General features: G+C 36.9%; 1 protein-coding gene across 1 annotated transcript; it reads left to right on the forward strand.

Moving 5' to 3' along the window:
* The first annotated feature begins 92 nt into the window (after window positions 1–92).
* TMEM33 (transmembrane protein 33) lies at window positions 93–19,670 on the forward strand. The gene is made up of 7 exons (XM_061164659.1): window positions 93–466; window positions 2,749–2,843; window positions 3,371–3,558; window positions 7,228–7,295; window positions 8,210–8,343; window positions 12,899–12,982; window positions 14,221–19,670. The coding sequence occupies exons 1-7, from the start codon at window positions 422–424 to the stop codon at window positions 14,348–14,350; spliced, it is 744 nt and encodes a 247-aa protein (XP_061020642.1). The 5' UTR covers window positions 93–421; the 3' UTR covers window positions 14,351–19,670.
* Window positions 19,671–23,360: the final 3,690 nt, after the last annotated feature.

Below are 23,360 nucleotides of genomic sequence, written 5' to 3' on the forward strand. Positions count from 1 at the left end.
AGCCAAAGCAAGAAAAACGACACTTCCCGTCATGCCTCGGGCACCGCGCCGCTGTCCCTCCTGCGTCACCGCCTCTTCCCCACGGAAGCAAAGCGAGCACTTCCGGGTTCCGCAATAACCTGGAGCCGGTGGCCTTAGGTCGGTCCTGCTGGGCCCTGTTCCGAAGCTCCGCCTTCGTCTCGGTCTTTCTAGAAACCCAGCTTTGCTCTTGGCCTGTGCCAAGCGGCTGTTTCCCGGCCGTTGCGGCTGCCCTTGGGACAGTCCGCTGCACTGAAGCGGCGAGAGCTTTGCTCTGTGGAGGTTCGGGAGCTCGCGCAGAGAACAGGGAAGCCGGTTCCCGGAGTTGCGGCCCCGGCGCTGACCTTCCTTCTTTTTTTCCCTCCCCGAGTGCAGCGTCTCAGACGCTAGTGTGAGCGCCCCCATGGCGGATACGGCCCCCAACGGCCCCCAAGGGGCGGGCGCAGTGGTAAGTGAGCGGACAGGATCGTTTGGCTTGATTTGCAAGTTAGGAACGAGCTGGGAGTGTTGGAAGTTGGGTCCCGGGCGTTCCACCGGCTCATTGCTTTCGGGACTGGGATTAGTGACTCGGGTGGGGGTGGGGAGAGAGTCGATCGTGAGCTAAGACGTTAGACGGAGCTAAAGTTTCCCTTTCGGCAGCGACAACAGGCGGGCCTCCAGCAGTGGCCCTCACCTGTATGCCCACCTGCATGCCGAGGACAGAGGAGCGGGCCTTCTCGTCTCTTCCCACCCGTCGGTCTCTGTCCTAGGTCCCACGGTTGAAGATGCGACCTGAGATTGTGCTGTGACACACGCCTCATTCCGCACATGCGTGCTGGCAGAGAGCAGGTCTGCCCCTTTTTAAGCAAAAGAAAGAGCGGTTTTTTCTCTTTTCCCCCTTCGTCATTTTACGAAGAGAAATATTAAGCTTATGTAAACTTTTATTCCTAGGGTGCATATCAGCTGCTTACTGTCTTTTTTTTTTTTTTTTTGGTACCAGAAGCATAATTGTACTTAAACACTAGGCATGTGAATTCAGCGAATCACTTTTTTAAAAAAAATTTGCAGCATCTCTTCTCTGTGCACACCTTTTTATTTTGCTGAACCATTTCAGAGTTACATGCGTCATTATAATTGTACTTTTGTACTAATGTACATAATGTACCATAATGTAGTACTTATGTAGAATATTTTTGTGTAGACCACAATGCAGTTAATTCAAAAATTTTTGTAGTTCATTTTGCAAATTTAACGTTGCTACTTGTTACCACCTAATGTACAATTCATATTCAAATTTCCTCAATTGTCCTTTAAATTGCTTCCTTATCCAAACTCAGTCAAAAGCTTGCAATGTGTTTACTGGCCTTTGGTCCCTTTTAGTCTGGAATAATTCCCTTGTTCTTCTCTTACCATTTTTGTCTTACCAGAGTCCAGACCTGTTATTTTGCAGAATGCTCCTTAAATTGGAATTGTCTAATTTTTTGTCTCCCCCGCTCCCCCCACTAGATTCAGGTTAAATGCTTGGTAGAAATAGTAAATAAAAGATTTCATTCTTCTCAGGGCATTTCATATATATATCAGGAAGCATTTTATGTTGATTTATCCCATCACTGGAGTTTGGTCATTTGGCTTTGGTGGTGTCCACCAGATTTCTCTATTGTAAGGATAACTTACTCTCTTTGTGAATAAAACGTATTCTGTGTCATGATACTTTAAGATTATGTGAATAATTTTTCACCTCAATATGTTTTTCACCCAAAGATTCATTGATATTTTTTGCCTGAATTATTTGTCATAGTCAGTGCACTTATTTTCTTAGATCTTTTTTTTAACTGTGTAGTAAAAAATGCACATGCATAATGTTCTAAAATTAAATTTCAGACAGTTGCGTAGAGTCTGAATATTTGTAGAGAAACTGAGCACTGTAAGCTGGGTTCATCTTTCCACTTGACTTACTGGTGAACATTTAAATTTACGAGAGTAACATGTAGTAGGTTTGGATAGAATAAACCCAGAGGCATGTATCTGAAATTACCTGCATACTGTTAGAAAGCCTGCAATAAAATTAAAAACATCCTTGAATTTTAAAATACACTTGCATTTTTTCCCCAAAGTTTTTTATATCTTCTTTCGAAAGAGAATTAAAGTTAGATTGCTTCCAGCAGTGTTTGAGACTCCAGGTTAAAACCTATTAGGTTTGAAATCCTTTTTGTGTAAACATTGTTTCTAAAACATTAAATAGAATACAAAATAGCAGAATCCATCACACATAGTAAAAGTAAGTGTTGTTTTTGTGAAATTTTTATTTTATATACTCACATGTTTATGTTGGGTCTTGATGTAAAAATTGTTTATGTAGATTCTATCAAAAAATGTAAAAGCCACTTGAGAATTTGACTATGAAATACAGTTTGAGAAAATCAATTTTAAGTTACTGAATTTGTGTGATGGACACATCTTTTAGCAAAATGTAGCAAAAGAAAAGAAAGAATGAAGAAAAAGTGGAGAAGAAAGTGATATGTGGATGGTTAATCTCGGGCCATAGAAATCAGTGAAAGACTTGTCAGGGAGCTTTCAGAAGGAAGAAATTCACTGATGAAGAAACAATTGCGCTGAGAGTTATGCCTAGAAAAACAGTTGCTACAGGAGCGTTGAGACATTTTGAATAGGAATAACATTGCAAAGTAGTCATCCTTTAGAACATAATTTGCAAGCTTCATTTACCTACAGTATTTTTCCTTTTAAATTCAGCAATTCATGATGGCCAACAAACTGGACACAGCGATGTGGCTTTCTCGCTTGTTCACAGTTTACTGCTCGGCTCTGTTCGTTCTGCCTCTGCTTGGGTGCGTATTACGGTGTTTCTGCCATTGGTAGTCACCTGTTCAGTCATTTTTTTCTGGAATACCTTTTTAGATGTCACACTTTGTTAAACAGCCAGGGGTTTGATAAATAATAAAACAGATGTCTCACCCTTAAAGGTACTAATGTTCTAGTAATAGTACCAACAGGAGGTATATTTTATGTGCTTTGTGAAAAGTAACAGCACATTGAAAATCTGAGAGAAAATGAATGTGGGGATGAGGTCATGTTTTTTCACTGTTTTGAGTGTTTAAGAGGAAGAGTGGCTGCTTTAGAAAATGCAGTAGGATATTGTGCATCAGTTATACTTCAGTAGAAATGGATGTTCAGTTGGGTATATGTATACAGTGATGCACCTAAAAAGCTTCAGTTGAGTCACATACTTTTTTTTCTATTCTCAAGTAATAGATTTAGCTATTAGGTGTTGTGCAATTATGATGCAATTCACAAAGGAGGAAGAGGTATGGTAGCTGTTTACATCTCCTGATGATCTCTCCTCTGTAATTCACAGGTTGCATGAAGCAGCGAGCTTTTACCAGCGTGCTCTGCTGGCAAATGCTCTCACTAGCGCCCTGAGGCTGCACCAGAGATTGCCGCACTTCCAGTTAAGCAGAGCGTTCCTGGCCCAGGCTTTGTTGGAGGACAGCTGCCACTACCTGTTGTATTCACTCATCTTTGTCAATTCCTACCCTGTTACAAGTATCCTTTTTTACCGTTTTGATACTGAAATTGCCTACTGAATGTAGGGAGATCACTTTTGATTATTTTTTGCTACTGGAAGGATTCAGCAGTGAGGGTGTCCCATGAAGCCTGGGTTGGTTGGTTTGTTGGCACTTCATTTGAAAGAAGATACGTTAAGTGTAAGAGTTTCTGACTCTAAAATGTCAAGTCCAAATTTTGAAAAGGTGATTGGGAATTTTAAACTTTTTATATTTGATCTTATAAACTTCTCTGTTAGCAATGGATATTGCAAAATTCAGATTCAAAGCAACAAGCCCATGGAGGACTTATTTTAATATGTAAGTTTCTTTCATTTAATTCACACCTTCTTTGGGAAGATGCCAGATGTCTTGCTTTAAGAAAAGATAAGCTAGAAACAAAAGGAAATTAATCAAGAAATAACTTATATTTAAGCCGAGAATGAGATAATTAATAAAGTAAAAAGAAATTAGTATTTGCTTTGAATAGCCTGTAGTGCAGGAGATGCTGGTTCGATTCCTGGGTTGGAAAGATCCTCTGGAGAAGGGATAGGCTACCCACTGCAGTATTCTTGGGCTACCCTGATGGCCCAGATGGTAAAGAATTAGCCTGCAATGCAGGGGACCTGAGTTTGATCCCTTGGTTGGGAAGATCCCCTGGAGGATGACATAGCAACCCACTCCAGTATTCTTGCCTGGAGAATCCCCGTGGACAGAGGAGCCTGGCGGGCTCCAGTCCACGGGGTCAAAGAGAGTCGGACACGACTGAGCCACTCAGCACAGCACAAAGTAGAAAATAAGGACAGGCTCTGGGTTTTTGGAACTTGTATGTTTATACATTTCAGAAGTGTGTGGTGAGATAATAGGTATATTTTAAAATGGAGGGGAAGAGATTCTGCAGTTTGATGTTTGGGAAGCAATAGGTTTAACATCGTCAAACAGTTTTTACTCTGGGACCTTTGATATGGCAATGTGCATTGTGAGACTAAGAGTTGCCAATCTTTCCTAAACTTAATCATTTTAATCGGTTGTCCACCCCCCTGCCCAGCTCCCCTTGAATCATCCCTCAGGAAAATATTCTGTACTTTAAGAAGTGCTGCTCTTAAGTCTTCTTGAATATTTATGATAAAACTGTACATAATGGAAAGCAAATAAAATATGTCTCTAACACAAGTCTTAAAGAAAAGAGAATGGAAGGAAAATTTTTTTGAGCACCTATTTGCCAGTGTATGTGAACTTGACGTATTTAATCCTTGCAACATTCTAAAGAAAACTATTATGAGCATTGTATTATTGATAAGTATACTGAGGCTCAAGGAGTTTAAAATAACCCGCCTGATATCACATTGGCAAGTGAATAGTAATGTAGGTAAAACTCACTAGATAATCCTTGTACTACAGCCATAAGCACATTTGTTGACATATCATTGGATTTGGATTGACCTGCTTTTATCAGTCACATTCATTGAGTTTCTTTACAATCAGCAATATTAAAATTCTTGCTTTTCTGAGATGTAATGGAAAATTATTTAGAGATTCTTGTTTCTGCCCTTAGTAGCTTAAAGTTTCTTTGAAGAGAAGAATAGAAATGGTAGAAACTGTGTTTTCTAGATATTAATGTAGAGCAAATTGAACACATCAATTATGACCTCTGGGACAGTTTTACTGAGTGAATCTTGAGATGCTGTCAAATGACTCCTGACAGTGAGGACAACCTCTCTGCCTTTTCTGTCCAGTTATTTGCTATGCCTTCTCTAGGGAATGTTGAAGATTAAGGATTTAATGTTCTTTAAATTCTTACTAGGAGGGGAGTATGTAGTGGGAATAACATAAGCTATTAATTGGCAAGAAATACTAATCTCTGATTCCTAAAGTAGTTAGATATTAACATTAGTAAAAGTGAGCCCAAAGTCATGTTGTGATCTTTGCTCTTAGAAAGGTGATATATTGTCCTTTTCCTATTACACACTCTTTGTCCCTTGGAGAAGGCAATGGCACCCCACTCCAGTACTCTTGCCTGGAAAATCCCATGGGCAGAGGAGCCTGGTAGGCTGCAGTCTGTGGGGTCACGAAGAGTCAGACACGACTAAGCGACTTCACTTTCACTTTTCACTTACATGCATTGGAGAAGGAAATGGCAACCCACTCCAGTGTTCTTGCCTGGAGAATCCCAGGGACGGGGGAGCCTGGTGGGCTGCCATCTATGGGGTCGCAGAGTTGGACGCGACTGAAGCGACTTAGCAGCAGCAGCAGCTTTGTCCATTGAATTTTCTAAATAGTTTAACAATGAATGCTAAGATGATGAGTCTCTTATCAAGGATTTCTGAACTATAGAATGTTAGAGATAGGACTTATTAGAAACCCCTAGCTTTGATCACTGCAAATTCGTACAACAGAAGACGGAACTTGGCCTAGGGAAATGAAGTTAGTGTCAGAGCCAAGAATGAGACCTAGATATCTTGACTCTGAGTTTAGGATTCTGTTAAAAGTGTAAAGCTATTTTTATATATGTATGGTCTCTTCTCAGGAAATTGACGTTTTATTTAATTCTTAAAAGTGACAGGGAAGATTTGGTCAGGATATTAATCGGAGAACTTTTATGTTAGAGAGTTAGAATTCTCACAGCACTCGGCTGTGGGCCAGTGTTTTACTTGCCAGTGGGAACCTAGGAACCTTTGAGTCCTAGATGATGAGTTATGGTTATAATGAATTTAATACTCAGATTGTGTCGTAGTGGTCATCAGTTTCCTCACACCAAGCTTCCAGTTGGTGTAGAAAAATATCATGGACTATTTTTTAGAAATTACTACTGTTTTGAGGACAAGTGTTTTTGCCATTCATGATTAACAGTCTATATCATTTCATGGAAATAACTTGGACAAGTGGGGGTTTTTTGTTATCAACCTAGCGGAAGTTGGGATAAATAGAGTATTTTGAGCAATTTCCATTTTTTAAAAAAGCTAAAAGAAAATTGTATATAATAGCTATCACAAAAAGCCAAATAATGTAACTTAAAATAACGATTCTTTGCTCGTGTCTATAATTAAAACTGATGAGATTCTCAATTGAGTATATATATAAACCAGATATACAATGTCTTTTATTTGCTCAGACTGAGAATACCTTAACCATGAAAGCTTGACTTTATAGTCAAGCTTTTATAAGCTTGATTGAACAGTATCTCAAAATAATGAAGTCCTTGTAGGAAAAAATGAATTAAAGATCTATAGTTGAGGAAAATTTGGGAACTACTTTTTAAACCATTACGCTATATTAAGTTGATGAAAGCAGTACAAAGACTGTGTTGGTACTTGATGGCTAAGGTATTCTGTCCAGAATGACTATTGTGGGGTTAAAAGCCATATTACTTATCACTTTGAGGTAGCCTAGATTTTAATTTAATTTAGCAAATGTTCACAATATTTTATATACTAGAAATAGGTGAAAAAACTTTTTCACTATTCATAAGAACTATGGGTTTAAAAAAAATGACTTTCTTTACAGATTTAAAAAAAAAACTTCAGTTTATAAAGTATCAGTAAAACAGAAGCCGTCACTGAACTCATTTTAGCAGATGCCATTTCAGATCTGTATACTTGAACATAATACATACCCTATTGTGCAAAGTACTTGATGAATTTGTAATGTTTTCCTTAATTATTTTCTTCAGTGAGTATTTTCCCAGTCTTGTTATTTTCTTTGCTTCATGCTGCCACGTACACAAAAAAGATCCTTGATGTAAGTAAAACATTTTTGGCCTTGCCTTTTGACTCCCGGATTTACATGTAGTTGACACAAATTTGAGTTCTAAGACATTTGGGCATGTGTCTCAGAAAGTTCCTATGTTCCTTACAGTCTTGCTCTGAATTAGTAATTTGAAAATTTTGGAATTTTTTATTGTTTCAATAAAATAGTACGTTTTGTCTTAATGGATTGTATCTAAAATCACTGCCCAGTTCCTGGAGGAGTTTCTGAAGTTTGAAATGTATTTGATAAGTTGTCAGAAGTCTCTTGTTCTGTCAGTGGTTTTAACGTTCTAGATGAGTAGAGTGTACTGAATTTCTTTACACTGATGTTCAAAACTACTGCTTTTCTAAAACGTCTTCTTATTCCTGAGTCGGAACGTTTAGCCTAATAACTTCCATGTGCCAGGCAGATTGACTGCATGTACACTCAAGTTTAAATTAAAATACCCAGAAATTTGCCTTGTGTTGGCCTTTTTCTTTATCTCCATAGTTCTTGGGTTACAGCAGTAATTGAACTTTGTGATTTCTATCTTTAATTAACTAAGGATCTCTGATACTTTATATTTCTGCATAGCCAGATTTTGTTATGGTTGAGAGAAATCACCACCACTTTTAGTGGAATAATCTGATCTTTCTTAAGGAAAACAAAGCATCAGTGAATGAAAAGGGCTTTTTTTAAAGTTCTCTATTTAATTCTTCAAAGATAGAAAATACAGTAAAGTAGGAAAATATGTTAACTTTAGTCCCTAAATGTATAGTTTGTAAATTTTTATATCATCATTTTCAAATAATTGTCTTTTGGTTGTTATTGCATGTTAGATATGCCATTTATCTAAGGAAAGAAAATAATTGAGTGATCAAAAAATGCTTTCATGACTTCTAATATTTGTTTTCTTATGTTTTAAGGCAAAGGGTTCAAATAGTTTACCCCTGCTGAGATCTCTCTTGGATAAATTAAGCGCTAATCAACAGAATATTCTGAAATTCATTGCATGTAATGAAATATTCTTGATGCCTGCTACAGTTTTTATGCTTTTCAGGTAAGAATAAAAATACATTTGTTTTATTTAGGAGGCTGGTGTTTTAGTGAGTATAATAAATGTATCAACTCAAATGTTATGCTGCCTAAATCTGTTGAAGTAAATCCGGACATGTAGAGCTAGGTGAATCTCAGCGGTCACCTTCTCAGGTGATAGTAGAGAACTGCCACGCCCGTGCTGCTACTGTAGTTGACTGGAGTAACTAGGAGTTTGTCGTCTGTATTATTCCTTATGAGTTATTTAACATTTTGAAAATTATTTTCAAATAACTACTTTTGAAAGAGTCTTAGGCTAATTTAATCCACTGTAACGTCACTGAGGTTATTTTTCCCACACTGGAGAAAAACCTGAAGAGTTAAGGTCTGGTATCCATAGTTGCCTGTTGCCCCCTCCTTATGTTGTCTGTTGGTTATGAGAAGAATGCATAAGTAAGGAAAACTTTGGTTTTGAAACTAGAACATTAAGATAGTACTGACCTCACTATCTGTATTCCTGAATTTAAGTTATAAAACTACATTTCCCTCAAGAGGGCGAGGCTGATTCATGTTGTACGGCAGAAACTGAATGCAGCATTGTTAAGCAGTTATACTCCAATTAAAAAACAAATTTAAAAAATGTAAAAATATGTAAAGGGAAATAGCTAAATAAAACTACATTTCTCCCAGATTATTGCTTTTTCAATTTTCAGTTTCTCAGGTAATAGGACATGACAGATAAAAAACTAAAATTTCATTAGACTATGAATGCTAGTTGTAATTCTGTCCTCTCCTTCTCAGAGCTAAGGAATTTGATCCGTGTACATATATGTAGTTATCTTAAAGTGCTTACACAGAGAGGGGGGAAATGTATGTTGTTATTTGATGGGTATATTTACGGACTTTGCTTAGTTTTTTTTATACATCACAAACGTCAGTTGTGTGCATCTTGCTTTGTTCACTTCTACAGTACGTTTTTGTGACCTGTTTATTTTGACATTCACAGTTCTGGTTTGTTTTGTTTAATGGCTGTAGAGTATTCCATCATATTATTATGCTACATTTTATTAACCATTGCCCTGTTGATGGTCACTTGTTTTCAGATTTTTACTTTCCCAAATGTTGCTGCAGTAAACATTTTTTTACTTGTCTGCTTATACTTTTCTGTGAATCTATATATACTTGAGTCTAAGTTGGGTACATTTTATATTTAATAGACCATGTACCAAATTGCCCTCTAATAGATCGGTATTACCTATTTTCCATAATCTCATTAGTTTGTAACAAACATTTTTGTCTATGAAATATTTCATTTTAATGTTCATTGCCTTGATTAACTAGTGAGGTTTTTATATACCAGCAATTACTCCTTTCCTTAGCAGTGTTTCTTAAAGCTGGTAAGAGAATTTTCTAGATTTCCTCATAAATGCATCTGTACCATTGTTGTAAATAATACTTTCCTCTGAAAATTCCAGGATCACCACGTGTTGTTAAGCTGTGGGGTTCCAAACTAGATAATATAATCTAAATAGGCTCCTAGAATGGCACAATGGAAAAACTTCTTACTGAGTGTCAGGGAGCTGGATTCTGGTTGATTTGACCATTAACTAGGCCTTCTGGGCCTTGGTTTTCTACATTTGAAAAACTAATAGTAGTTGAAATTAGTAACTGCCAAAAATCCTTCCAATTGTAACATTCCATGAATATTAAGTATGGAATTTGATGCAACTGTATTTGTCTATTATTCAACTCTGGAATTTTTACCCTAGAAGTTAGTACATCTTTTTTGTGATCCTCATCATACACTTAAACATTTTAATTGGTGAAGGGAACTTTTTGCCCTCTTACTTTCTTGCTCATTTTTCTGTGTTTTTGGGTCACCTGGTCTTGGGTGTCCCCAGGTTCTGTGATTTGTTTTATGTACCTGAGTGAAAGTTAAAATGTCGCTACCAAAACTAACTATACTTGTGGAGATAATTGGTGTCTATTCAAGTTAATAAACAGAACAGTTTGTTCTCCTTTCAAGTAAGCTGAAGAGAGTTATTATGAAATGCTGAGATGCCAAGCTCACTTAAACAAAAAACGTCATTATTGGAACTGTAGAGAATTTTTTGTTGGCATACCAAGTTTTTCCTATATTGGTATATTAAGTCAGTTGTGGTACTTAGTCCTTTATTTAAACACTTACAATGTACAAATTGATTTTAATTTTTAAGATTACTGTAAAGGAAATGAGAATTTACCAAAATATTTAAATAGAAGAATCATGTTGTTATTTTAAAAAAGTAAAACTAAGTAATAAAGTATTATTCAATTTCCTAACAAGAGAAGCTATTAATGGTTCAAGTATGTCACTTTAATATAGCACATTATAAAATTAAACATTTCAAGTCATTATTCCTTAAATGCTACCTTTCATGGTAGAAGCACAGTCTAATATTAGAAGGCCTTGTTATTAAGTTAAATTTGTAGCAATAGTGCATAAAACTGTATTTAGAAGTGAACAGTTTATGAGTTTATCCAACACATGTGGTCTGTGAGTTAGTTTATCTTACATAATACACACGCATGTGCAAAGACAGATAAAAGGATGATCATTTTGGGTTTGTTCATTAGTAGAGAGCTTGTTAGTACATGCGTAAAACGGAATATTTCAGGTTGTAAACAGAATAAGATAATTTGTGTGTTGTGGTAGGGGATGGTCGCCAAGAAACAATAAATTTTAAATTGGTTGAGAACAGTGTAGGGCATTCCCCATGTACTCTCCCTCCTGACCCTGCCCCCACGTCCCCGCCCCAGCCCTCCCGGTCCTCACCAGCGCTGAGCTGGGTCTCTGAGCCGAGCAGAGAGCTCCCGCCAGCTGTCTCTCTGCACGTGGTGATGTGTCCGTGGATCCTCTCCCTCCTGCCCCTGCCCCCGCGTCCCCGCCCCAGCCCTCCCGGTCCTCACCAGCGCTGAGCTGGGTCTCTGAGCTGAGCGGAGAGCTCCCGCCCGCCGTCTCTCTACACCTGCTGGTGTGCGTGTCAGCGCTGCGCTCAGCTTTCTCCGTCCTCTTCTCCCCGCCTGTGTTCACACGTCCATTCTCTGCCTTCTCCACTCCTGCCCTGCGAGCACGTCCATCAGTCCCATTGTTCTAGATTCCGTATGTGTGCGTCAATATGTGATACTTATTTTTCTCTTTTTGACTTATTCCCTCTGTATGACAGACTCTAGGTACATCCACAGGGTTCCTCATCTTTAAAATAGGAATGATAATATCACTTCCTTCCTAGAGTTAACTGGGTTCAGTGCATTACAGAGTAAGCACTGCGTGTTAGCCATTATATACACTTATTTATGTAAATTTCTTGAAGGATACATTAGAGACTCTGCTATAATAACTTTGAGGAAGGAACTAACTTGGAGATGGAAAATTTGTGTTTCATTGAATATTCTTTTCTACTTAATGTGTTCTGTAATGCCTCTGTTTTTCAATTTACAAAGTTAAAGTTTTATCACATGATTTATTGGAGAAAGTAGATATATTTAGTTATAACTTTATAATCATGTAAATTTTTATTATGAAAGTAATACAGTTGGGGGGCAGGGAGGCTAAAAAGGAGGGTTGCCTGGAGTCTGGTGGTTAGGACCCAGTGCTTCTACTGCAGGGGGCTGGGATTTGATCCCTGCTCAGGGAACTAAGATCCCCAAGCTATGTGGCTCTGCCAGGGGTGAGTGGGGAGGCTAAAAAAATTTAACCTAAAAATCAAACCACATTTAGCATCTTGATGCATTTGTTCTTCTCCAGATTTTTAAAATACAGTTGTAATAATATGTATAGCTTTATATCCTGCTTTCTTCAGAGTTCCTGTATAGTTTTCAGTAGTCAAGATTTTAAGTAATTGCATACTGAATCCATCAAATATACATATCATTTACTTAGCCCTGCTACCCAGCTGGGCTTCCCTGGTGGTCCAGATGGTGAAGAATCTGCCTGCAATGCAGGAGACCCAGGTTCAGTCCCTGGCTGGAGAAGAGCCCCTGGAGAAGGCTGCCCACTCCAGCATTCTTGCCTGGAGACCGTCAGTTTGTTGCCGTGTTTTATCTGTGATTGTTCTAGTGAACGTCTTAAGATAGTTTTTCCTAGGAAAGGATTCCAGACTTAGAATTTCCTGAACATGTATATGACTCTTGGGGTATTATGATTGTGATTTTAACCAAGAAAAATAAATAGTATAGGCTATGTTTAGCCTATACTCACATTTACTAGTGAGCCTATATGGTTTTATTAATTTTCTTATTTGTTTATAACAAATAAACTACTTTTCATTTTAAGTATTTTATAAAAAGTTTTAAAACTTGATTACCAATTGTTAGTGGCAGTTTTTGAAGCATTTATATAACATTCTCTGATTTATTTAGTAGCTTTAAAAAATTTAACAATACCTACATGAATAACTTGGACTTAGATATGATAGATATTATTATGATCATTTGATGAATGTAAACACATACATTGTCCAGTTAAGTTGCCTTTAAATTTTGAGTATACATATGAATCGATAATGTGTATTTATTTCCCTTGTATTTGTTTATTTCAGTGGTCAAGGAAGTTTGTTCCAGCCTTTTATATACTATAGATTCCTTACTCTGCGATACTCCTCTCGAAGAAATCCATATTGTCGGTAAGCTTGTGATTAGTTTAAATCTGTTTTATTTATTAATAGTATTGTGAAATATACCATTTGTAATTTTTAAGACTTGTTTAACTTTTATGTTAGAATTTAGAAGCAAGCAATGTTTTTGCGAATCTAAGTTCTAGGATTGATGAGGAGGTGCTTGCTTTTCAGCCATTAAGAGTGAAGTTTTCTTGACCACATCTAAAGCAGTGCTAAAGCGTAAGGAATTTAAAACTGTGGGACAAAAGTCTCCCTCTCCTGGTGCTGTCCTAGTTGAGGAAATACATCGCAAATAAGAAAGGAAACAAGTGCAGGATGTGGTATTCACACGTTAACCTGTGATGAATTGTCATGGTTATTCTATCAGTACTGTAGTCCACAAGAGGGGAGAGATCATTGAGCCAGAAGAGAGAAGAGCCCAGGAAAGTTTCACAAAGTATTTTAATTTGTTCTGGAAGGACTAAGGACTTCCAATAGACAGTGAGAATAAGGAACAGCGATTTAGGTAGAACAATAGGAGCACGAGTTCAGAGGCCGGAAGATGAAAACAGTTTAAGGGGCACTTGTGTAGACTTGTCTGACTGTAAGGGAAATTCTGAGTGGTAAGTGGTTAGAGCAGAGATTTAAAAGGTATATTGGAACCCTATCGTAAACTTCTTGACCCTCAGGGTAAGAAGTTTGGAACTTAGTACTTTTAGATGTAGAGGAGTGATGGTGGGCTACCATCCGTGAGGTCACAGAGTCTAACACGACTCAGCAGCTGAATGACAGCAACATTTATAGAGCATCTTCTGTGTTGCCTCCTTGGAACTTCACTGTGACTCCAATAAGTACATATTCCCGTCTTTCGGATGAGGAAAGCTCTCAGAGGCAGTATGTTCTTTTAAGGAAATGGTAGGAAGGATTGCTCATTATTTTAGATAACTTTCACATTCTTGCTCTCTTTTTTTAGACCTAGTTGAATTTGCCTAAGTCAGATGTGAAGATTATGTGACTCCACCGGGAAGGAAATACAAATCATCCCTAATCTCAGTCCTTAGAGAGCCATTTATTAAATGAATATTTTCCCTAAAAAAGGACACAGGTGTTGATTTGGGGAATTTTAATTCTGTATGTTGCCTGAAGTACATCCTGATTATTACTTCTTCAGATTCTTTAGTGGGAAAGTCCTTTATCAGCATTTACTCTTGAATCACATTGCTTTTTCATTGAGTTTCTGAAAGAAAAACTATTTTATGTTGCAGGACCTTGTTTAATGAACTGAGGATTGTTGTTGAACACCTTATAATGAAGCCTGCTTGCCCACTCTTTGTGAGAAGACTCTGTCTCCAGAGCATCGCCTTTATAAGCAGACTGGCACCAACAGTTGCATAGTGTGACGTCTAGCTAAGTTACATATAATACAAATAAGCATTGTTAGCTGCTGGTACTTCTGCTAGGGATGGTTAATTCCAGGTGTAAAACTGACCTCAGTGCAATTTACATAATTTACATAAATGCATCTCAAAAGTAATCATTTTCCTGGCATGTTAAATCAAGCCTTTCGAACACTTGCTGAGAAACTTTATTGTGATGTGTTGTTAATAGTTAAGGAAGTTTGGATCTTGTGATAAATGTATCAAGAATTCTTTAGATGCTCCTGTGCCTTTATCATGAAGTACATTTGTCTGGTAAAAATAGCTCTAAAAGTTCGTTTTCATCTAATTGGTAACCTGAATTTACATCTGGCATGAGTTCATTATGGTAATATTAACATGTAAATTCAGTATACTTTGAGACAGTATTCTTTTGCCATTCAGTAATTTTGGTTGATGGTTGTAGCAAAAACACGTCCCTCCTCCTGTGTTTAATTTCAAAGTGCTTTTATGTAGATTTTGTACTGCTTCATTAGGACACATTTATTTTGGATTTCTTTATGTATCTTATACTATGACCTTCCAAAATTTTATTTTCATATTTACTTCTACTTGGTTTTTTTTTTTTTTTTTCTTAAAGGCCCAACTGAAAGGTCGTTAACCAGCTGGGTAAATACTTGGGGTCACCGGAGCCTTTTACATCAGGGAGCAGTAGTCATAAGTTTTCCTCTCAGAGACGGGTTGAGTAACATTTCTCAGATAGTAAATCCTCCTTTCAGGATTGTGGGTGCAATTACTTAGATCAGATTCTTGACTGCCAGTTTTCTCCGTTTCTTAGGCTTGAATTTTCATAGACAGTTGCACCAGTTCAGGTGCCCTTTGAAAGGAATGTCAGTGAAGATTGAGCTATGACTGAACTTTGTATCTATTCTGAAATAATAATGAAGATCATACATACTTACCCATCAAATTTCATTTAAAAGATTAAATAGGAAGGTTTATAGGTAAGGTTATTGATTGGGAATGGGGCCAGAGGAGTTGTGGGGGAAATAGTGTGCATTTCAGTCTTGTAATGCCTGGATAAATTTAGAGAAATTGGATGTATTATGCAACTGTGATTTGAGTTGTTTAACATGTGAAACACGTTTGTTGAGCTTCCATCAACTCCTTTTAAAATTCATTCTGACCTTTATTTATTATTGCATGATTGGAAATGTTTAAAACATTGCAAAATGTTAATGCAGAGTAATGTAATGGTTTTTGTAACCAGTTTTCTTCTATGTGCATGTAATTTGGATTTCTCAAATATACTCAGTGACTTAGCAGTAACATCAGTTTTCTTTTTATGCAACTTTTTGATCTATAGAAATGTGATACCTACTTGATAGCTCAGCTGTAACCAGCTATTTTTGTAATTTTGTAATATTATCTACAAAATTAGAGAAGCCTCATAATACACAGTCCATTGTTGGGGGGCACTCTCATTATCACTATGTATGTAATCTGATGGTTTTAAAAACTAAATTTTCTAGAGCAATAAAGTAACTTTAATGTTAAGTAAACAATATATTATTTCTAATGATGTTTTTAAAAATTTGAATTATATCAAGAAATTATGGCAGCTGAAGGCATATTTATATTTTAAGTTACTAAGTTTCTTTGTTTTCTACAATTTTTTTTTTTTATCTTGAGATAATTTTAGATTTGTAGAAAAGTTGTAAAAAATAATAGAGTTTCTGTATATCCTTTACTCATCTTCCCCTTGTATTAACAGATTCCATAACTATACAAGATTTATCAGAACTAAGAAATTAACCCTGGGACAATACTATTAACTACTAAGATGTGGAACTTACATTTTACCAGTTTTTCCATTTATTGATTTTCTTTTTGTGTGTTCTCTTTTAACCATGATTGTTTCTTTTAATGATGTGTTAAGTGTGCCTCTGTTTTTATTTTTTCTTCTTTATTTTGAAAATTATTATTGATCAAAAAGATTTTCCTAAAGGAAATAATTTAGGTGGGTTTTAACAAAAAGAATTTAACATTAATACTATTAAAATTTAAAACTCTGTGCTTCAGAAGTTGAGGCTTTTATCATATAATGGGATTATACTTCTGATATATTTTTTAAAGAAAAGTTTGGTTTATAAATAAGCTTCCCTGGTGTCTCAGAGGGTAATGAATCTGCCTGCAGTGCAGGAGACCCAAGTTCAGTCCCTGGGTCTGGAAGATACCCTGGAGAAGGAAATGGCAACCCACTCCATTGTTCTTGCCTGGAATATTTCATGGACAGAAGGGCCTGGTGGGCTACAGTCCATGAGGCTGCAAAGAGTGGGACACAACTGAGCAACTAACACTTTCACTTTCCTCTTACTAAACTCATGGAAAAGTAAGTACTACAATTTGAGCATCACCAGATGTTTAGTTTGTGTGAACTTGTAGTTAGGAATTTTGCAGTATGAATATGCACAGTCAGCTCATTTGACATTTGAAAGTACAGTGTAACTTTATCAGGTTAAAATTAAGGAAATACAGGAACTCCCTGGTGATCCAGTGGTTAAGACTCCACCTTTCCAATGCAGAGTGTGCAAGTTCAAGCCCCGGTCAGGGAACTAAGATCTCACATGCCGCGAGGTCAAAAAAATAAAATTGTATGTCTTGGATGTCATTTACACAAAGCAAAATGTTTAACAAAAAAGGAAATTATTATAATAGAGTATATAGAATGAGTGTACTGGGAAAAGTTAGAGCTGCATAGATGAATTTATTTTTATGTGTTTAAAAAAAGTTGATTTAACATCTGGAATATCTGATTGTTAGGGGGTTGTATAGTGCTGCTGTCCTAGCACTTTTAAATATTAAACCTTGGACACGTGTAGGCCTCATACAGAATCTACTTCACTCTAACAAAGATTCTGTGTTCCTTTTGTATACTTGATTCCTCATGAATTTTAAATATTTAACATCAGTCCAAAGAGAAATTTCTTAAATAAAGTTTTGAGATCAGAGTGAATGAAACTTAATTTTGAGGGATGTGGTAAAGATCCTTATGTTATGATAACGAATGTGTTTTAATTGGCATAGGTCTGAAGCTCCTCACCACCCACTACCCAAAGCCCTTTTTGATCTGCTAGCTTAATGCTGTCACCCAAATTGAGGCTGATTTTTATTCTGTGATGGAAACCTCAAGGGAGAAAGGAACCAGTTAGGCTGATGAGCAGTAGGTGGCACTCTTTCCTCAAGTAGTCCCCAGCCGTTTCTCCTGCCATGCTGGAAGGTTAAATGCCACTAAATCCTGAGTCAGCCACAAAACGAATAAGGACCTGAATTCCATGCTTCTCTTTAATATGTAATTATTCAGCATTCAGTAAATATTTAGTAGGGATTTACTCTTGAGTACATTTTTAAATACAAAAATGTTCAAAAGCTGGAGTAAGTCCCCCGTTAATACCCGCTCCCCAGGTAAATAGCATAGGCCGCAGTTAGTGGTGTCACTCAGATCATGGGCTCGCTGCTGTTTTTGTTTCCCTAAGTGCCTAAGTTACCTAAACACGTCAGTTATAAAATTGTTCTTTCACCTTCATTTTCACTATATAGGAAATGGTACTTAATTTTTTTCATGGTCACTTCTTAGGTAAACAAGGTACACCCAGTTCCACCTCTTAAAATTAAGACTTCACAGTGATACAAAAGCATGTCAATAATTTTGGATATTAGGAGTGCTGCCTAGATTTGTAAATTCAGTTTGAGTTACAGAGACAGCTAATTTATTTAACACCTCACTGGAATTTCTCTAGAATTAATAGAATTCTGAGAGGCTATACGATAGCATAGTTCAATGGATTTAGTGTATACCAAAGGCATATATGTTTTGTAAATCCAGGAGTTATTTCCAGAAATTATTTTAATGAGCAGTCCTCTTCTAGTATTCTGGGTGGAAAGTTGTAATTGGATCTGGTATTAAGGATAGGAAAGAAGCTGCTCAATGTTTGGGAAGTTTCCTGGTGGTATTTATTCTGTGACGTGTTATCTTCTAAGCTGGTATTCAGGAGGGTACTTAGAAGGAACACATCTCTGTGTGAGGGGTTAATTCTAGAGTAGTCTTTCTGCTCTTAGGGAGTGCACATAGGAAAACCGACCTGCATTGAATATGTGTTGATGTGACCAGAGATAAAGTACAGTATTTTTTTGGTCTATAACAGTTTCTTTTTCTTAGAAAATGATAGAAAAAAAATTGTTGCTAGATATCTTTGCTGGAATCTAAAAATTAGCTTATATTCCAGGAGAAGGAAAGGCCCAAGAATCATTTTACTTTTTCCATCATAGTTTTCTGAAGCTACTTTTTTTAAATACATATATATGCTCAGTACATTTGAACTAACTTTTTTTTCCCTTGGTTCGTAACAGTTTAAATTCCAAACTTTGACTATTTTCTTTTGTAATTTTAAGATAAAAGCTTTTGACATGGATTTTTGCTTACGTTTTTATTTGTAAGTTGAGACCAAATGGTCAAAGTCTTAGGCAGGCAACATTTGTGATATGTATATATTGGAACAAATGTAAAAGGGCCACAAAGATTAGAGAGTCATAGAAAATTGCTTGATTATAATAAATGCATTGCTTCTGGTGCTCTATATAATGGGATATATTGAACTAAATTTGTATATACAGTATGTCAGCATTTCTTAGTAACTTCTCTTGAATCCATTTTTAATATCTAATATTATACAGGTTGGGGAGTTACATACTCTTCAGGCCAATACTATCCAGATTATATAAGTTTATAAAATAAATTGAAAAATTCATCATTACTGTGTATTCAAGACCAAAGCACATAAATGCTAATGTAGGGCTCAGAGGGGAAATATACTGCTCCTGAATATTTGAGAAAATGTGAAGTCCTTTCAAGAAAATCTAATAAACATAATAATCATAGCCTGCTGACACTAAGGAAAAAGGACCTCATTCACTCTTTATTTTATGCAGTGATTTAGTGGTCCCTACTGATTTCCAAATTGGATCACTGTAGTAAATTATCTATGCTGGTACCTGTGAAAGTAAGCCCTGGGATCCATATTTGTTTTGTGTTCTGCTTAAATCAGCAAGAATGATAAATTTGACGGTGTGAAATTGGAAGTGTCAAGGGCTTTCTCTGGTGATTGAGCAAAATAATGTCTCCACTTATAATTTATTGTGACCCTTTTCCACTGTATGTGCTTTGTGTATCTCATATTTATTTCAATACAAATTAAATTGTTGTTCCTTCATCTGTATTGTTATATCTAAGATTTTATTGATGTAAAAATCAAATTGTGTAATAAAAAAATCTCTCTGGATTTAAGCTGATTTGAAAATGTTATGTTGCAAAAAAAACATTTACAATTAGAATTTAGTTTTCTATTGTGCTTCATGGCCTTGTTGTTAGAATAACGTGAATGTGAACTCTTCTGTTTTCTTCAGCTCATCACAAATAAGAAGACTGGTATAATTTCGTGATCTAGTGTGAAACTGAAAGAAAAATGTGGCCTAAGGTGAGACTGGAAAAAAAAGAAAAATTATATCTCTTAAGCTATTGGCTTGCTCGCTCCCCTATACTTTTTTATCTAGTGAAATTTATAGGCTAATGGATGAGTTATTTGAGTTATTTGTAACCCTAAAATGATTCACAATATACAATATATTCAGAGTCATAAGTCAACACAGGGTAACATAGAAGAATATATTCAATATTTCCCTTTGAGGGAAGTATTTAGAGTTGGCAGATATTTTCTGTGGCAATTTTAATAACTTACCAGCAAAACTGCAAAGATGAGTTAAATCTTTGTCCACTTAGAGATTATAATCTAAGAGGCATAATGGAAATCAGCTGTATAAAGGCAATTTTGATAGGTAAATAGTTTTAGGAGAATTGATTTCCTCAAGATTTAGTGATATAAGGTCTCAGAAACTAAAACATTGTTAGTTCATGATGCCCTTTCCCTTAGCATATGGGACTATTTGAAACTGTTTAAGAATTTTGAGCTTTGGGAAGGGAAAGGTCATCTCATTCCTCAAGCTTGGTTGAATGAAGAGACTCCTCAAAGAAATGGTCATCCAAGATCCTTGAGAGTCACCAGTCTAAACAGATGATTTGTCAGCAAGATTTTGTCTGTTTTTTTTTTTTTTAACCTTTTATAAAGGTGCGGTGTTTTTTTGTTCGTTCTGGGGAGAGTTTTGTTCTTGCTTCAAGATGCATGGGGATCTTACTTTCCCAACCGGGGATCAACCTGTGCCCCCTGGCAAGGAAGCTTGGAGCCTTAACCAGTGGACCCCCAGGGAAGTAAGTCCCTGGTGAGTTTTGGACACACACAAAATTAGAACAGTGTGATGAGCTTCCATATTATCATCATCCAGCCCTCAGAATCCTCTACCATGGTCCTCCCTGTCTATTTTTACCTCTGTTTACTTTTTCTTCTAGTTTAAACAACTCACTATTCTTTTCCACTTAGTAAAAATTGTGTTTCTAAAAGATAAGGATCCTTTTAGGGTTCAGTATTAAATTAATAATAGTTAAATTAACATAGGCCTTTTCGACTGAGTGACTAGAAATGGTTGACTAACAGTAAGGCCTGGACATGAAAAAGGCTTAACCGTTTTATAACAATAAGCGTAACATGATGGGAAGGGAAAGTTCTAGTGTCTTTCTATAAAAGGAAGACTTTTCCCCCTGAATTGTCCTGAGAAAGATAGAAAGACCACCGCGGTTAAGGGAAAGTGGTAAGGAAGATTCTGCTTTCCCACTCCACTTTCTCCCTCCTAAAGGAGACCGTGTATCCAAAGGTTTTTTCCTTGAACACAGACTGTGGGGCTTTGGTGGGCTTACTGGAAACGGGGGCTAGTTCAGTGCTTCAAATGAAGAGAGTACTGTTAACTGAACATGGAGGTAAATAACTTGGGATTAAATTCTTTCAATTTAGACCTTGAATCATTCCTAGACTTGCAAGAGTAACAGGCCATTTCATTCAAGTAATAAACCCTGAAGACAAAGAAATGAAATGCATACATGCTCATTTCTAGATCTCATTCTAGGAATCACATATATACATATGTACATACATAATATGTAATTGATTATATAATTATGATTGTGCGTGTGCTCAGTAGCTCAGCTATGTTTGACTCTGCGACCCCATGGACTGTAGCCCGCCAGGCTCCTCTGTCCATGGGATTTCCCAGGCAAGGATACTGGAGTGCGTTGCCTTTTCCTTCTCCAGGGGATCTTCCCAACTCAGGGATCGAAACCGGGGATCATCTCCTGTATCTCCTGCTTTGGCAGGTGGATTCTTTACCACTGAGCCACCTGGAAAGCCCCGAAACCTGTAGTGATCCAGTATAAAATGGTATTCTTTTTTTGTCATTAAAAAAATACAGTTGTATATGCAGGTTTCTCTGATCTGAAACAGTTGACCCTGATAGCTGAGAATTATCAAGTTCATGTTTTACAATTCAGTTTAGTAATATCCAAAGTATATAGTTCATCTTTTGAAGTGTTTAGAAATTACCCTTTTTACCACTTTATCTGAAAAACTAAAGTTCCTTTTAGGACTTAAGCGTATTATTGGGCCTATTATTATTTGAACTGATGTTGGTAGTTTCGTTCTGAAAAATCTGAAGAACCCAGAGCCTCCATCCCAGATAGATGGGAACTAAAGGTTGTCTTGAGAACCAGTCAGCATTATCAAGAGAAGGGTTCCCTTGGTGGTAGTTTCGTTCTGAAAAATCTGAAGGACCCAGAGCCTCCATCCAGATAGATGGGAACTAAAGGATCCTTTATTGCCAATTCAAGATAACAGGAGGCAGAAGACAGGGAAAGACTTGGGAGAAGGGATGAATAGAGGGAAAGAGATGGTGGGGAGGTGGAATCTCTGATACAATAGGATAAAAGACTCCGTGGGAGAAGTAAATAAATGTTTTTCTGTATACTCTGGGCTCTTTTTTATTCAGGATTTCTCTGGTTTTCTTTTTGGTGATGGATTCAGATGATATGCTAGCTCACGTTAAAACATGATCAAAGAGTTTTATACACATAACACCAGGAATCATGTTAAAAAGTCCATAAACAGTAGTTCCAATCTTTATAGACATTCTTTTAATTTCCTTGGCCCCCAGGTTCCTCATTTGTAGAATGTGGCCAGTTGAGAATTATTTTGAGGATTGTTCAACATATTTGTGCACTGTGAAATTTTGTACAGATAGCTACATTTTATATTATACTTCTCATTTTATTGTACCTTAGGAGATTCTGGGGCTCCTAGAAATAAAGAACTTTCTTCAACATTCTACTTGATGGGTCAGTGATGGTTAAAACTTCTGTTACCATGTTTTAAGTCAACACCTTTCAGGGCAAAAAAGATACTTGGGACCCTTCAAAAGAATGTTTTTCTTTTTCCCTTATTAAAGTACAAAGCCTTATGTATGTTGACAGGTGGATTTTATAATTCTTGTAATTCTAGGGACATGAAGGTGCTATTACTTGGCAAAATCAGATCAGCCACTCTAATTGCAAGAGCTCTCTCCAGAAGTACTTCTTCAAAATCAGTAAATGATTGAAAGTCCTCTCCAAAACATGCTCTAACTATCCCAAATGAATTCATAAGAAGGATGCAAAAATAGCCTAAGAAATGCTCAAAACTAAATTTATCTGCAGTGTACAGAGAATGGCACTCAGAATTGACAGTTCTCTCTTGAGGGAGTCTGGCAGAAATTGGGTATGACCTGAGACATGTAGGGAGTAACAGAGACAAGCTCACTGGGGGCTTCCCTGATGGTTCAGCGATAAGGAACCCACCTGCTCATGCAGGAGACGTGAGTTCAGCCCCTGGGTTGGGAAGACCCCTGGAGAGGAAATGGCAACCCACTCTAACATTCTTGCCTGGGAAATCCCGTGAACATAGGAGCCTGGCAGGCTACAGTCCATGGGGCCACAAAGAGTCGGACGTGACTTAGCGACTAAACAACCCTAAATAAAGCTAAGCTCTGATCTATTT

The sequence above is a fragment of the Dama dama genome, chromosome 17 (assembly GCF_033118175.1).
Source record: "Dama dama isolate Ldn47 chromosome 17, ASM3311817v1, whole genome shotgun sequence".
NCBI lineage: Eukaryota > Metazoa > Chordata > Mammalia > Artiodactyla > Cervidae > Dama > Dama dama.